Genomic DNA, 17,633 nt, shown 5'->3' with positions numbered 1-17,633 from the left:
AAATATACTAACAAGGTGCTGGGAACTACATCTGACATCACGAAAGGTAACAAATAATGTATTTAATGCATGGAAATAATAAACTCCAAAGTTAAACACGCAAAGTATAATTTCACTATACGTTTAAAATACAGCACATTTGTAGAACTAGATCAAGTGTAGGCTTTTACACGCGGTAGAGGTAAGAGAAGCACAACAAGCACGTGTTCCTCACGGCTAACGAAATTGAAACAACGAAATAGGTATATATTGTAAAACGTCAATTGAAATTTCACAGATGAATCGGAAATTGAATATATTCCGATCTCCTCCACTCTAACGAAGATTCGAGTTCACAAAAAAACACCTCATCCACATGAAATCGTCTGCTATCCACTAACAAAGATAAAAACTAGTGATATAAACGATACTTCAAATAAGATTTTCAAATTAGACAGACTAGACTTAGCGAGAGATTTCCCTCCAGCGCCGCCAAGAAGAATATCTTCGAAAAATAGCAAAACTTTAAAATTTGTAACTTCATCGAGACATTCTTCGATGTCACCTATAAGGCCAACAGTAGAAGATTCAAATGTTAATTTCCTTAAAAACAAACTAAATAACAAATTAAACAGACAAAATAAACATGTCATTATTAAAAAGGATACAAAAATGAACGCAAATAAACTAAGTAAATGTCGAGAATTATCTATTTCTGCGCCTCCATCGGTTAATAGAAAAGATATGAGTTCATCCACGTCTATATCTAAAAGGAATATCGTTGAGAGGGGAACTAGCAGTTTTAGTTCGCCTAGGAGAACCTTGCAACCGACAGAATACTCTACTCAAAATAGACCTGGTGAATCAAACACTTCCGTTGTAATAGAAAATGGGGCTGGACGAAGAACACCGATTTCTAATATATTAGACAAAGTTACGTCTTTAGATAAACTTTGGAGCTCTCAAAAAAGAAATGAAAGAATAGATGTAGCAAAGTACAGAGAAAGATCAATTAATAAAATTGCTATTACAACTACTAGTAGGCCTAGCCCAAGTAAAGCTTCTTCGTGTTTGGATACTAAAACTTTACCTAGAAATGTCACTCACAAAAGCAGGGATATGGTCCGCACTTCAGAAAAAATACAAAAACTGAAAAGTTCTAATGCATTACCTAAACCAAATTTTCCACTTACTTACAAAAGCGCATCGAATAAATCTTCCAGGGGATCCTTACAAGCAACGTCTAACATTTCAAAGTCAACTTCAAATATTCCATCTAACACGAAAAAACTAAATAACATACGAACAGCTGTTGTGACTAATCTTAGAAAGAAAAAATCCTTAGAAAGTATTGTTATAAGACCAAGGAGTGTACCTTGTCATGAAACATGTAATAAAAAAACAAAATATCCTATTTTGAAAAAAGAATCTACTGTAAAATCAAAGAAGAGCGATACGTCGTTAGATGTCGAATCAGGTGCAGTAAATAAGTCTAACAATACTGAACCAGGTGGAACTGGTTTTGACTATAGTTATTCAAAGGAAATAACTCGTAAACAAATAAACCCTAAGGATTTGAAAGAAACACGAGATTCTGTTTGTTCAGATTCCTTTTTTCGACATCTTTTTCTAGGATCAGCACCAGTTGTTAATTCTTTAGCAGAACAAAGTATGATGAATTCGGTTCAACAAAAAGCAAAACATTTTCAATCTCTTCCACAAACAATAACTCATAATACATCTAATAAATTTAACTCATACTTAATAAATAGGAAACCCGTTTCACATTCTCGTTTCAAGGCATGGGATAAAAATTTTAGTCCCACCCGTAATTATAATGCACGATCAGTATCATGGCCTGGCAAAATGGACGGAGAAATACGAAAATTCCAAAGCTTATTAAAACCTGATGGATTTGGATCAATATCTTCGTTATCGACAATTCGTAGCAAAAGCGAGCCACCAACTAATAAGATATATTTTTCCCAAACATCAAGGCCCGTTTCTCCTAGTATCGTTTTCAACAAAAAAACAGAAATAGAAAGAAAATCTGTCTCACCTTCTAAAATAATTTATTTACAACCAAGATCAACCTCTCCTTATAGCATACATAGTACACCTCATGTAAAATTTTCGTCCGAGGAAACATCAAAAAAATTACAAATGAAAACAATTCAACCCGAAAATGATAATACTCACAATACAATTTTCTTTTCACAAACGTCAAGGCCCAAATCACCTAAAGTTAAAAGCACATCTTGTAAGAGTAGAAGCCAATCAACTTCACCCGTTTCATTCAGGTCCCCATCATATCGACGTATACATAATGCTCGAGCACAAAGCCGGCAGCTTAGTGAATCGTGTAGCAAAGAAAATAGGACAAAAAGTGCCGATAGTTTAGAAATTAATAAATATCGTAAAAATGAAACAACAAGAGCTAAAAGTGATACAAATTTATATGCCAATGATCCTGATTATGATGAATATATTCACGATATACAAAACTCTAAACCTAGAACAGAAAGATTCCGAGAACTAAATAGGTATTATGCTTATTTGGAACGAGTTGCCGAGCTTGAAAAGACAACGTCGACTTGCGATTTACGACATAGAAAGAAAGACGAAGAAATTATAGATTTCGACCGCTGGAAAAAAATAAGAGCAATAGAAAGAGCAGAAGAGGAATTGAACAATCTTTACCATAAATTAAAACAAGCCCAAAGTGAAAATAGTATTCTATTTTATCCTAAGGATCTAAATGATTTCCGATGGAACTCTGGCAAAGAGAGAGGGCTTAGAGTTAAAGAAAAATCAGTGGAAGATTTAAAAGAAGAGTTTCAACAGAAACCTTACCCTGAAACATCAGAATCAAGCCAATTTCAAGACCGATACAAGCCGTTATGGAGAGGGAAAAGTGTTGCGGAAACCGCATTCAATATAAATAAAAAGGGTGAAATTGAACACAAAAATTCACGAATAACAAATAAGCCCAAAAAATCTGTTAGCCAAGATACTTCTTTTAGTGAACTTCAGAAAAAACTCGGCCTTAAGAATCATCTATGGAGTAGTTTGTCAATGGATCAAGTCAATGCGTTAAAGAATCAATTAAATGCAATTTATAGCAAAGAATTAGAAACGAAAACAAAAAAAGAACATGACAAGTATACAGTTGAAATAAAAGATACAAGTAATATAAATAAACCAGCATTACATGTCAGATGCAACTCCTTAATTTCATCACCGACTACCACAGGACATGGACATGAATTAAGCAAATCTGATTCAATAGCGGCAATCGCTTATTCTGGATCATCTGAAAAAGAGATGAAAAACAATGTTAATAAATTGCAAATGAATTTAAGTGAAATTGAAAAAAAGAAAATATCGCAGTCTTTAAGTAAAGAAGTTTTAAACAGAATAAATAAAAATGAAAAGTCAGAAGTCAAACCCTTAGAAATAAAACAGAATAGTAATAAAGAAATTAACAATACTTTTACGAAAAATAAAAATGAGCTGAAATCAAGATCTGATTTAGAAAATAATTTGTCAAGCCTTACAACTAGAGATATTGAGGATAGAAGAAAAAGACACATAGTATATCCAATCGATAATACAGAAACTACTTATCATTCTTCCACAAGTGAGACAGAAACTGGTAGTTCCGATATCTCAAATAAAACTGTAATTTTCATGGGACCTAATAAAGAAGTTTTAAAAAAAGTGGAATATTTCGAAAATGTTACCAGTATAACAAAACCCAATAATATTTATAGCTCGAGAGAAAACTCTGAGAAATCTAAGAATCCATTAAAAGTCAACTCTTATTGCCGTGATAATAAGGAAGACCAAAAACCTCTATCTCAATCACAATCTTGCACAAATATTAAGGAACTCTTCGGTGAAAGCGAAAAAAATAAATTTTTGTCATTACCTTCCCAACCCGACCTACATTCAAGATCGCCCTCGCCTTATTCGGAAGTATGCATTAGCGATCGACATACACCTGACACGCTACGATATTCCAGCGACGAGGCCATGTGGCGCAGTCGGACTCCATCGCCCGATCCGGAGCGGTACTGGCGGGCTTACATAAAGCTGGCGCGCGCGGGGGAGGTGCGCCGCCTCGCGCGAAGGTTCGACTCGCCCTCGGCAGCCGGCGCCGTTCTCCGCCGACATAGGAGCGATCCCGAAATCGCACGAAATGTCATTAACTGGTCTGCGGAAGAAAAAAACTCATCACAACGAGAAAGATGTAGAGCCATATTGCCAGTAGTGACTAGAGTTCCGCTCCGCCCTACGAACCGTTTTATGCCCCACATCGATGTTATTTCGAAGTTAGCAGCGTTGCGTAAACGGACTTCGCCTCGGTCCAGATCCGCGGAAGAAGCTTTAGAATGTCGTCCAGGTGAAGTGGAACGAATAAGGAAACGTTTCGAGTCGATGTCACTTTTGGGCCCGATATATTCTTCTGCTCCCGACGTTCGTGAGCTACACGACATAGCACCTTATTTGGCGGGCTCGTGGATCGCGCATCGCTACCCGAAGCCCAGTGACAACAACAGGTCAATTCCAAACCCTGAAACACTCATTAATGGTCACAAATCTCCAGTAAAAAAAGAAACGAAACTCGCAATGACTAAAGATTCAGTGAAACTTAGCTCTATTTTGAAATGCGATCAGTTAGCTAAACAAGAGTTTGACCCCGCGGCACATCGGCCGGCCAGTCGTTATGAGCCCCCGCGAGCACCGCCGCGGCCACCGCCCGCCGCCTGGCCCCAGCGCCTCGCGCCCTTTGTCACCGCCTCGCGACACACCGTTACATTTCAAGGTTATTAACTGAACTTTACGATTCATTCCCTTTATAAGTATACTTTGGTTGTTTAAAATTGGAGTTTTTTTTTTTAATTTGTCATTAATTTAAACTAATTTTTTTATAACTCAACATAAAAACAATATGTTCTATATGTTTGATTTTATTTCATTACTACCATTTCGTCAAAATATTTTACTTATCATTTCAGGAATGATTTACTTTATTTATTATTTTTTTATGCTTTTCACCCTTGTTTTTGTTAATCCCGTTAGAGAACGATTCAGCCCCGGAGCCGCCGCGCAGGGTAACGCACGGGAGCTATTCAGATACAGGCAAGTATTGATATTGCATTTTTTATCTGAATAGTCTAAAGACAATAACTCAAATGGTTCTTGCTGTCATCATCTTCACAATCGCAATTTATGTTTCACTACATGAACACTCAATCAACAACATTTTATTAGTATCAAGTAATTCGACGAAGTTCTACTTTCCATCAGATAATAACTACTAGCGTTGCGGATATAACTTAACAGCCTGTGCGAAAAATAAAACAATAGCCTTTGTTTTATACTTCCACCATCAAGTAACCAAAAAATTATTCGTCTGACCGTAGCTAACACGTGTAGACTCAATTTGAGATACGAACACATCGTGCTATTATCAATTCGCGATAATTTGCTCTCGGCAATACATTTGCGTCATTGAGATTACCTCGGCTAAAACCTGTTCGCTCAGTTTTTTATTCGTAAATAGTTCGGCGAGCTTCCTGTTCACGAGCGGTTTGTTATTGCGTTTATTTTGTTACAAAGAAGCCATTGGTATTGACAAGTTTTATCTTAAGTGTTTAGCGATAACAAAATATCAAGCTTATCGACACATCAGTTTTACGCGAACCGTCGTGAAGTGAATTCCGGTCATGGTGATCTAGTTATTAAAATAAATTGTTTCGAAATGAATGAAGTATATAGAAGTGATTACGGAAACAAAATTAACGAAGGTAGAACTAGCACTAACTACGACGATGACGGATTCTTTAGTGATGTGCCTATATCAGGATCTCTATCCAAATCTTTACTGGCGTTAAACAAGTACGTGAAGAAGAATTTGCTCTACGATGATAGTGAGGAAGCAAACGATGATTCTGCATACTTCTCAAAAGAGACCAGCCCAAACGAATCCACATTAAAAAGTGATTCTGATAGTGGAAAAAGTATGGAATCGCCTGATAAATATATTGTATCAACACCACTCACGGACGCGGATGTGGTGCTCAATATTATAAAGGTGCAAACGATAACTGAAATGCCGATAACAACTGAAATAAAACATACAGAACAATTAACTGACGATTACAAATTCCAAAAACTATACGAAAACTCAACCAACAATCTCACAGTTCTGGAAAAACAAGTCGACGAACCTAGTCAACAGGTAACTGTTCCAACTGAAGAAATACAAGAGATAACACAACAAGAAAATCATTCGACTTCTCTTGATGACTTAAATACAATAACTAAATCAAAAGAATATACCGAAAATACCGGCGAAGTTAAATTAAGGAACAAACTGATCACTGAAAATGCCGACATTAAACGTCATACGATACATGACGTATCCGAATGGGCCAATAGAGCAAATATTTATCCGGATGTTTACGCGCCTCTACCTTATAGTAAGTTTGTATTGTTTTATTTACGTTTTGCGAAAATTATAAAATACACATTCCATGTATTATTAATAAGTGTCGTTACGATTGGAAAATGTCTTATTTTAACATGAGTAGTGAAATAATTAATGTAGTGCATATGTAAATGTCCATTTCTTCATTTTCCAGTCCTTTTTACTTCAAAGGGATAGAAAAGTATAATCTACTCTTACATCTCCATCTGCTATCTTATGTTAATATTTATTTATGTTCTAAATGAATTTTAGTAGTTTTGAGCGGGAGATCAACCCGTGGAGTCAAAGAAAGTGCAACTGTTAACAGACGCCAAGTGACAGACGTCGCGGACGCGCGACAACGCGCAACTCGTTACAAAGTGTTGTGTTTATTTTATTGTGCGACTATTAATGTTATTAGTAACATAAGTTGCACAAAACAATTTTTATTGATTGTTTAAATTGAAATGGGCATATTGAAACAAATTAAAAAAATGACTACGTACGGTTAGTTTTTTATTATTTTTTATTTATATTTTCCTAGTTACATAAACAACACATTAAAACCTATAATTTAATTATTATCAATTTAAAACTTATTATTTGCAAAATTTTAATTCATATTGGCATAAATAATCTTTACTATTACTGCCTGCACCAAATAAATATTTTTTAAATAAATTTTAATATTTTAGAAATTATTACAGTTTTAAACCTCTCTTATAGTGTATTTTTTTAGAAACAGCCAATTAAATTGTAAACTAACTAATTTTATACATAAACTAATGTGCTAATTAAAAATTTTAGAAACATCTTCATTTTTGCATAAGAAATTCTTATATAATTTTAGATTCCTAACACTCACTTAAAATTATATAATTTTCATATTTTATTACGTAATATTCCATATTTATTTGAAGAACTATTGTAGAGTGAATTATAATCTAAATGGATTATTCCAAAAAATAACTTGTTCTGGTGTTTCAGTTATTTATTACAACATATTTATATCAAAACCATAAACAAATCTTATCTAACAAAATGAAAACTAATACAAATTAAGTCACTTTCAATTTTACACTAAAATTCATAGTTCTATTTTAATATACGTATAAATTCAAGTCACACAAAAAGCGTTGGTCAAATTTGTAATTAAACTTCTTCAGATAAGGTATATTTTAAGTTGTTTGTGGAGAAGTCGAGAGCTAAGTATCTATGGTATGCACAGTATGAAGTAGCATTGCGTGAAGCGTGCCGAGAATGCCTATATCTTGTGAAAGTTGGCTGACAACCAACAAAATGCTAAAAAGGGCTTTCGTTTTCGTAAAGCCTTCGCGGCCCGCCTGTCACTGTTTTGTCGATATTGCGTTTTTAGTTCTTATTTAAGGATTAAGATTTTCACATTAAAATAAAAGATTCAGAATTTATACATTTTCTTCATTTTGTAAACAACCTCTTATTACCTATTATGTATATAGTATCTTTCGTCTCTTTCTTGTAACGAAATATGTGTATGACGTCATACATCTAGTTTATCGAATCAAATGTAAACAATAAACTTATGAATAATAAAACAATGTTCGGATTCCATAACAAGAAGATTGGTTCCAAATACGTTTTGTTCATCATTGCAATTATCAAATCCCCTTGACCATTATAATAGAATTCGTGGGATGCCCACTAATTATATAAATCATTATGACATATCTTTTACTTAAATAAAATTACGTAAGAATGTACTTAATATGAACAACGTGAAAATATCACTCTAGCCACACGTAAAGCTGCATTAAACAAGTAGGTTGAGAAATTTACTATGTCTCTATTATAGATACGACTTTGATAATAATGTACGGAGTTAGAGTAAAAATACGATTATAAATTCGGAGTTAGTTTATTGTTACATCATTCAAAACCAGTTGTGCGGAACGACCAGCTAAAGCAATGAATAGCCGAAATCAGCATATCATTCTTTATTATTACTTCCTTCCGTACTGTTACTAGCATATCACTATAGTATATTGTTTAATTTAACTACCAATAACTTTCTATACAGTTATCCGTAGTTATCTTTCTTTGAAGAATTTTAAGAACGTCAATCACGATGTGACGTCCAAAAACAACATATTTATTATAACATTTTATTTATTACAATGGAACAATAACGTAGTAAGTTGGTACGAACATGTAACCATCTACAAATCCCCGAAGCCCTCATATGTTACAGTTAAGTAGATTGATACAATCCTCTTACACGGAACTAAATAAAACAATTGTCGTTGCCTTGCCAACTTAACTACGTACTACTAACTACTTACTTAAATATCAAATTATAGAGCGACAAGGATATCTGACCCTGTGGGCATAAGTCTAGTTAGAGTATCTAGTGGTTGTCTTTGTCTAGTATTGTTGTCTTTGTCCTTGTAATATGACAGTTCACTAGCTCCCCCCTAAATAGGTCAAAAAAGTGTCACAAGATCGGTTTCGTACTGTAGTTGTCATGTAACTTTGTTTTTAGTCTAAAACTTCTGTTGTGATTATCTGCTATGATTCAAATATTTTTCACTGCTAAGTAATTATTTTATGTCCTGAATAATAAAGCAAATTCATTTCACGTTCCTTCAATAAATCAAACGTTTCCATATTGTACATATTATATTGAAAGTAACATAGTTACTTAGCTGCTGAATTCTATACCTACGTCTCGAGCGTAGTCAATGGAAACGACTAGTATAGTATAGTATTCAAACCGGTTCCATTCACTTCGTACAATGTTACGTCCCGTCACATAACCGACAGCCGAAACTTTAAGCCGATGATCATGTTACCGCATCGATCGTCACCATGATGCCCTCCTCATTCAAAAACCACTTTCACTTCGACGTTTTACGTACTATTTAATCTTTTTGAATTACCATTGATTTTTACGGTTTTATATTGTTTCAACTTGTAACTGATAACTCAAAGTTCATTACTTCTTCTGGTACCTTGAACTATTATTTGGCTCTCGCACTTCCAATAAAGGTCACTAAGGACTTGTCTTAGAGTAGATTGAATCCATTAAATTAATTGTTTAGTTAATTTTAATTGTACAACGTTTAAATTAAGGTTTATGAATAGTGTAATCACAATTGATTAGGCAAACTTATGACGTATGAGACCTAAAAACAAAATGATTACATACACTGCTAGATAAACTTACTTTAATAAATTTATCAGTGGTTAAAATGATAGTGAGCCACAGATATTCGATGTAACCGCGACCTATTCAGAACACCTTAACTCTAAAATGAGCCACCTTATGTGTACCACATAATATAAATTCTTCTAATCCGATGATATTTGAATTGACCTATTATTCAATAGAAGCAATGCATAAGCAAAAGCAAATGTTTATAATAATATCTCATTAGTTGGTATAAGTATTGTTTGAGGTATGCGCGTGCGCAAGTAAAGGGCATTGTGCGCAGAATCCCCGTCGCGGCGGTACGTGGAGGGCGACGTGAACATCCACTACAGATGCCCGGTACGCCGCGAGCCGCTGCCGCTGGTGCCGGAGCGCGAACTGGCGCGACACCAAGCCGAGCACATGAAGCGACTCTACCGCGACCAGAAGCGACACAAATACCTACAGGTAACGATATCCCTTCTTAACACCTATAGGTAACATTAGTATAAGTGTTAATAACCTCAGGTAACATTAATACTCTGGGTTTCGACTGATTTATTAATTAAAATACCACTGTAGTGGAGTTTTAGGACTATAGCTTATCCTTTATGCAAGCAGGTAATGTAATTACCTCATTATACTCGTAGGTAACGTTACTTGTAGTATCTTTAGGTAACCTATGTGTTTGTTTTTATAAATGTAACATCATTTATTTTTGATAATTCCTTTAATTGCGAGTCTGCATTCTAAATTCTATTTTATAGTAATAAGTGCTGCTTTAAAAAAAAGATACAGAGATAACTTAAATAACTTCAATTTTAAGGTTCGGAATTCTACGATCGTGCTGTTAAATGATTTTGGATAGTATTTTAATTTAAAGTAGCTTATAGCATCTGCTGTAAACACGAATGTACGATTACTACGTCACTCAACGTTGATACTATAAAACTGTTTAATCCAGTTAAGTCTTGCACGCAATATCGGTTTGGTCGATATTCTTAAAATATGTAAAGTGGATTACACCAATACACAGTACATTTTAGTGAAAAGCAATGCAACAATTTTATCGATAAAATATTGAATCTTATCTATTTTACTGACGTAAGTTGATATCGAGTACATTTTGAGATTCTAAAACTGCATTCATTTACACAATTGTGAAACACATTGATATACAATTTCAGCTCTTTCTTAAAGAGGTTAAAAACAAACGATATATTATTTTTAATTCCATTTGTATTCCATATATCTACAGTATCCGAGTTGTTTGTAATATTTGTGGAATGTCATAACACACGTCATCAACCTCTAGACCTATTTGAACAAAAGAATAGAAAACAATACAGAATGGACGCCGGTTTCCGTATACAAATGTACATGGAAAACAGGCTTTTACTTAAAAAACACGTATGGAAACACGATCTATGTAGGTGTGGTTTCACCGGCGTTAGGTTTTCCATTCAAGTGGTATTATGCGTAGGTTTCAGCCTCATTTGCATAATGCCGCTGATGCGCACGCGTTTATGTTTTGTTTGTAAAAACAAGAGAAGTCATCCGATTGTTTCCGTAGCTATCGGTTATTTGAAAGCTAGAAAAGAACAATAGATATTTTTAGATCTTTATAAAATACTAGCTGTCGCCCGCGACTCCGTCCGCGCGCAGTTAAAAAAAATGAAAAATAGATGTTGATCGATTCTCAGACCTACTGAATATGCTCACAAAATTTCATGAGAATCGGTCAAGCCGTTTCGAAAACTGTGACACGAGTATTTTATATATTAGATATCGTTATTTTATATATGCAAATATTAAATTTTTGAAAACACTAAATAGTTATTAAGGGAAAAGGAAAGAAAACGTGTACTGCACAAGTATATTAGTACGGATCAAATTGAATCTAGAGCTAGATGTAAGTGAAATTATTTATACAACCTCCGGTTAGATGTCGTCTCATTTGTGCGATGTTTACGGGCCCTTAAGTGAAATCGAGCAATTTCCGAGCGCCGCTATTCCGGCTTACGGTAAATGTCGCTTTTACTTTCGTTACGACGAACACTCTAATCTTATCGATCAAAACATTTAGGACAATGATTAATACATCGAGACATTAACCTTAAATAATCTAATATTATTTTTGAATATAAGAGCGTATGTACAAGACGATATTAGTTAGCTAAAATAGCGTTTTATATTGTAACTATGGTTACCTCAACTTAAGACATGGCCATAACTAATTGGCTAAACCTAAGAACCACGATACAATTAGAAACGTCTATACGTAATAATTTAAAAATCAAAACTATTGCGATAAGGTAGTATTGTAATATTGCACAATATACAAAAAGAAATATTAACTAACTAGCGTGACATTATTGTTGAAAATCCCTGGCGTAAATAATTACGCCAACTTTATTTTGTGCAAACAAATATCCAAAACTTTCTAATTTAACTTTGTAATGTTAACTACATATTTACATTTTATAATGACAATAAAAAAATATTTTTATTTTCATGTCTATTGTAATAATTATTGACAATGATTACCATTTTATGAACGTATGGAAATATCAAATATTCTTTTGATCGTCCTAACATAACAAGAAATTAAACACTAATTATAATTCGTTTATGACTTTAACAGTATATCATTTTCTAAGCTAAAACTAAAACAATAAAACTAGGTATCGTTTAAACATAGCTTCATATAAATGGAGAAGATCCGTTAAATTACAAAAAAGAGTCACGTCTATAACCTATTTAAATACAAAGTAATTGTTATTCGGTTTTCACTGATTTCTCGTCACCAAAATAGTACGCAAACAGCGTACAAATCTAACATTCATTAAAAAACATTATTTCTGAGAGAGATCAAAGTTTTATGCGTATGTTTCAGCAAACGAATCTATATTTTTCGGACATGAAATAAATTACCATAAAAACTCAAGTAAATATCATTTGCTTTAATTAGAAATCCTAATAAAACAAAATCATTACTGAGTTTCTATTTTCTAAACTTAAACATAATGCGAATTACCTTGACTCTTTAATAGCTTGACCCCTTAAGTAAAGACGTTCCGTTAATCCAACCGCAAGGTATTTTCTCGTATCGCAACCACAAAAACGGAACGCAACCTTCATTCAACCACATACCTGATTCATGACTAATCCATTGACACGTTTAGACCTACCTTCATTACAATATTGGCTCAGTAGTTAACTTATCATAAAAGAAAAACCTTTGTTAGAAAATCGTTAAGTTTCTTGAAGCAGATATCTCACATTCAGTGAATTTGATTAAATTTTTCAGGAAAAAGACATTCATCTGTTCGACATTGAAGCCTTTGATGCATCAATAAAGGTGATTGAACGTGTGATTGAAATTTTACTATTGCTAGGGTTGCCACCTTGAAATTTTCATGCTATTAACTTGCAGTAGGCAATAGATCTTTTTTTTGGTTTCAAAACAAACTATAAATTATATAATATTTAAAACATGTATACTATACAGTTGACAATTAAAAAAATATGATGAATCATACAAAATTATTAATAGAACATTGAAAATACAATTTCCAGTGGCAGCCCTGCTTGTAACTAAAATGATCCATGTCATTTAATTCCTTAACATTCCTTATTTCGTTACTAATATCAGTTTTGAAAATAAAAAGACTGGCTTAGCTGATTGATGTAAAAACAAATTTTTAATTTATGGAATGTAAATAAACTCTACCATTTTTCTATAGCTCGGAAATCGCTAAGATCTTTAAAACTTAACTAAATTAAGAAGAGTACTGAATTAAAAAAAAAAACGTTTGAATTGCAGGAGCTTCAAGACATGCAGAACAGGCGGCATCAAGATAACTTTATGCCGTCACAGAAGACCGTCGTTCCTCTGAACAGATATGATGAGGCGGAGAAGCTGGTTGCGAAAGCGCTATACGCATTCAATGGACAGACGCCGAGGGAACTTACCTTTAAGAAGGGAGATCTGATAAATGTGAGACGACAAATCGATTCAAATTGGTACGAAGGCGAAGTACACGGCAGAATCGGACTGTTCCCGTATAATTATGTTGAGGTAAGATAAATTTCAAATTCTTTGGTACAGCAATTTTGGCATCTTCCATATTTTCCTTTGGATTGTTATCTCTAATTTCTCTTTACAAAATATTGATATGGTGCTATGGCTTATTATTCTCGAAAAGGTATGGACAGTCACAGCCAGATTTTCCTCTTGACTTGAACAATTACGACAAGTTAGACCATGTAAGGTTTTGTGAAAGGTGAACTTAAACAACTTTTACTTTATTGTTAATCCCTTAATATCTCTCCAATCTAACTTAAACAAGTTCTCAATGTGAAATATCAATTTTATTGTCTCTACTTTCTTTAGTTTTACATCTGACACACCTACATTTAGTTTTTTTAATTATCTTCCGCCACTTAGTATATTTGACCAGACATTTTATTGGAGAACTCGAATCTCCAGTTGTTTACGACCAATTGATAAAAAATTTAAGTTTCACTTTAACATACAACGCTATAACCTTATAATTAAACTTTAGGAGTGTACTAACAGTATTGTTATCTTTAACATTTGCCTGGATCATGACTAATATGTTTGCGCACGTTGATATATCGCTAGAAGATAAGAATCCTTGAGATTTGTTTGCACTGATAGGCTTAGCAATAACTAAACATTCAGCAATTGTCATACAAACAATAGCACAATTGAAAATTCTACTCGAAGTTCTAATAAGAATTATACTCGTATATCTTACTCATATTATAATTGCGAATAGTTAGATGGATGGATGGATGGATGTTTGTTTGAAGATTTGTAATGTTTGTATGTAGAACGACTCAAAGATCTCTATGAAATTTGACATAAATATAGAATATAGTCTGGAAGAACACATAGACTACTTATTATTTTTTATTTCGGCGCGGACGGAGTCTCGGGCGACAGCGGGCATTTATATCATATTTTCAGATCAGTAAAATTTATACTCTACTACAAGCGTAATATAAATTAAAAAAGAGTAGGGACGACTCTAACTAGTGATCAAAATAAGTAAGGAATAATAACATTAAAAAATTACTGCAGATTTTAAAAGGAGACACGCATACGCATTCACCAAAGAAGCCGGTAGCGGTAGAAGGACAAGCCCGGGCGAAATTCGACTTCACGGCTCAGACTAACCTTGAATTGCCGTTGAAGAAGGGTGAAGTGGTAGTACTGACAAGGCGCATCGACCAAAACTGGTGGGAGGGCAGGAACGGTGCAAAAACCGGCATCTTTCCCGACAGTTACGTTACCGTACTACAGGAGCCAAGTCAGGCTGAACCTCGTGAGTTTTTCAAATGCGACAATAGCGCTCAGTACCAGTTTTGCAATCAGCAATACGCAACGATGCTAATCTTTACATATCGATATTACAGCATCATCAGCACAAAATGCATGTAACGTGGAGAAGCCGGCAGCGTCGCCCGCGGCGCACGGCCTGGTGAACGGTGCGGCCAGACGCTCTCTGCAGCAGCACAGCTACACGCCGCAGCACAACAGCCCTGCGCTCGCCAACGCACCTCCCGCCACTGCACCTCTACCAGGTAACACTTGCTTCCTCCCAAAACCTACCCAGGTAACTCAGCTAAATTACACATCCAGGTCTTAGTTACCTGGCAGGGTTGAACCCTTGAAGGTTGAATCCTGTCTGGTAACTTACACTTAAACCCTTTCAAATAACCAAACTTGAATGTTAGTATATCTACACTCTTACAGTGTCATTGTTTTATATCGGTGAATCTTCGTGATATCTGTTGATTGATGGCTTAATCGATCTATCGTGTTGTAGCAATTAAAAAATCATACATAATTTCAGGTTATTTAGCGAAGCCGGCGCATGCAACATTAGCGCCGTCGGAGCGCGGCTACGGCGCAGCGCCCACCGGCGACCTCAATAACGCAGAGCCGCTGTACGTCGACACCAACGCAGAGGCTGTGCCGTAAGTATAAAATATTCTAGTAAAAACGAGAAAAACAAAACATTTAATCATTTAACAATAATTTGATTAAACGTGCCTTCCACTTCGTGGGACAGACATTAATAATATTTCAATTGCTTCCTCAATTTAGGTTCATTATGTTCTTAATAATTTGCAGTAAATACCTAAAAGCTGTATGTATTATTGCCAGCCACCTTTATTGGTCTATGATTTCAAATATTTTTAGTCATTTAAAACGCAAGTGAATATAATTAATGTGTCGTTCGCAGGTACCGTGCGATGTACAAGTACCGTCCGCAGAACCCGGACGAACTGGAGTTGCAGGAGGGCGACACGGTGTACGTACTGGAGAAATGTGACGACGGCTGGTACGTCGGCTCCAGCCAGCGCACCGGACGCTTCGGCACCTTCCCCGGTTAGTTCAAAATAATTTTGTATGGATGTAAAAAAGAGAACCTATCCTTTATGTTAAGGGCATGATGCACATTTTTCAATTTTAATTTTTGCAGGTAACTACGTGGAGCGCATCTGATAGCGCCAGCCGTCGCTGCTGCGTCGGTTGCGCCGCGCAACCTTCTGCGCGCGACGTTCTCACTGACTCACGCACACACGCACACACACCGGTCATACGCACGAGGAAACACAAACATACCATAATCTTACATACAGATTTTAAATGTAAATTATAACGTGCCAAAGGTTTACATTTTCTGCTCTTTTTATTTATGTCTTTCTGTATATCGAAATATCACACGCGCATTACTACTATTTTTAATATGTACGTAGAAATTATATTTATAATTTTTACCCGAGGCTTAAAGGTGATGTACGTGTGATGTTAAGATCCGTTTACTAATTATACTTGAGCTAGCTATGTAACTATCTGATATATTATATTGCATATCTCCAAGTGCGTATGACAATGGTGATAATGGACAATTTAATTCAACATATACGATATTAATCTACATTGGAGCTTTTATATTTTAGCACATTAGACTACGTGTCATAATAACGTGATTGTCTTCGTCATCAAGTAGATATAAATATGTAACAATTGGTTTTAATATTTATTACCTTATTGGAATAAATAACAGTTTATCGCATCAATGTTAGAGTAGTTAAAATAGATCTTTGTAATTTTATGTAACGATTTATATTTAACGTTGTACGAATATGATAAAAATGATGTTACCAAAATACAACCATGACTTTTTATAACATTTTGTAAAATAATAATGTAAGTTCAACCATATTACTGTCATGTACAAATAGTGCCCAAATATTTAATCTCCAAAATATTAATAATTACTTTTCCTTTCTATATGTTCTAAAGTCTTCGTTCTCCTTTGTTTTGGAAACCGATATTGCTAATCGAAGCTATCCAAAGTTATTTTATACGTCCCAAAGAATATGTTATTGGATAATTACGGTGTTGTATAATTGTAAAAAAAAATAATAAAAATACATATATACTTGTAAAGTTGTTTGGTAGATGTAGTTATTTATTTAAAATGACGAAAGTAAAGATGGAAGCTCCTCTTTTAAAATAACTTTTAAAAGAGCGAAGCCGGGCGCGTGGGTATACATTTAAATGTTACTAACAAATTTTCTACATATTACTTATTCTGTTCTAACTCTACGTTTTTAGTAACATTGATATTTTAGGATCCATTCTTTAAGACCGCAGCCTTAAATTTATTTCGCTAATTAAAAAAAATGTTGACGTTTTAATCCAATGTGATATTGATACTTCCCTATTTGGTATTATTCATCATTATTCCGTATTTTAAATACGGTCTAGGAACGTAGAGTTAGTAAAGAACTAGTGCAAAAACACGATACAAAAATCAAACTTTGAATCTAACCTAGAGGGATAACAAAGTTCTGATCTTTTGTGAATTGGCTTCGAAACGGCTTTATTAATAAGAGCTAACGTATTTCGTAGAGCGCGCATAAATTCAACGGTATCAAGGTTTTGTTACCGCGCGTTACGCACGTCGT

At 34.5% G+C, this 17,633-nt stretch overlaps 1 protein-coding gene across 7 annotated transcripts in view; it reads left to right on the top strand.

The window, feature by feature from the left end:
• The window catches only part of LOC106720719, a 63,092-nt gene extending 46,117 nt beyond the window's left edge, over positions 1-16,975 (top strand). For 2 of the 7 annotated variants that reach the window (XM_045678858.1, XM_045678857.1), the window contains 9 exons: positions 5,065-5,124; positions 9,925-10,088; positions 12,931-12,981; positions 13,447-13,701; positions 14,731-14,974; positions 15,066-15,233; positions 15,500-15,629; positions 15,899-16,044; positions 16,139-16,970. In XM_045678858.1, the coding sequence (XP_045534814.1) occupies positions 5,065-5,124; positions 9,925-10,088; positions 12,931-12,981; positions 13,447-13,701; positions 14,731-14,974; positions 15,066-15,233; positions 15,500-15,629; positions 15,899-16,044; positions 16,139-16,161 (1,241 nt within the window). In that variant the 3' untranslated portion in view covers positions 16,162-16,970. Of the gene's footprint in view, positions 1-277; positions 4,808-5,064; positions 5,125-9,924; positions 10,089-12,930; positions 12,982-13,446; positions 13,702-14,730; positions 14,975-15,065; positions 15,234-15,499; positions 15,630-15,898; positions 16,045-16,138 lie in introns of all 7 variants that reach the window. The other 5 variants (XM_045678855.1, XM_045678856.1, XM_045678859.1 and 2 more) reach the window with 5 other exon arrangements.
• Positions 16,976-17,633: the final 658 nt, after the last annotated feature.

Source organism: Papilio machaon, chromosome 8 (assembly GCF_912999745.1).
Source record: "Papilio machaon chromosome 8, ilPapMach1.1, whole genome shotgun sequence".
Classification (NCBI taxonomy): Eukaryota; Metazoa; Arthropoda; class Insecta; order Lepidoptera; family Papilionidae; genus Papilio; species Papilio machaon.
Note: the sequence above shows the minus strand (reverse complement) of the source record. Positions and strands in the feature narration are given on the sequence as shown.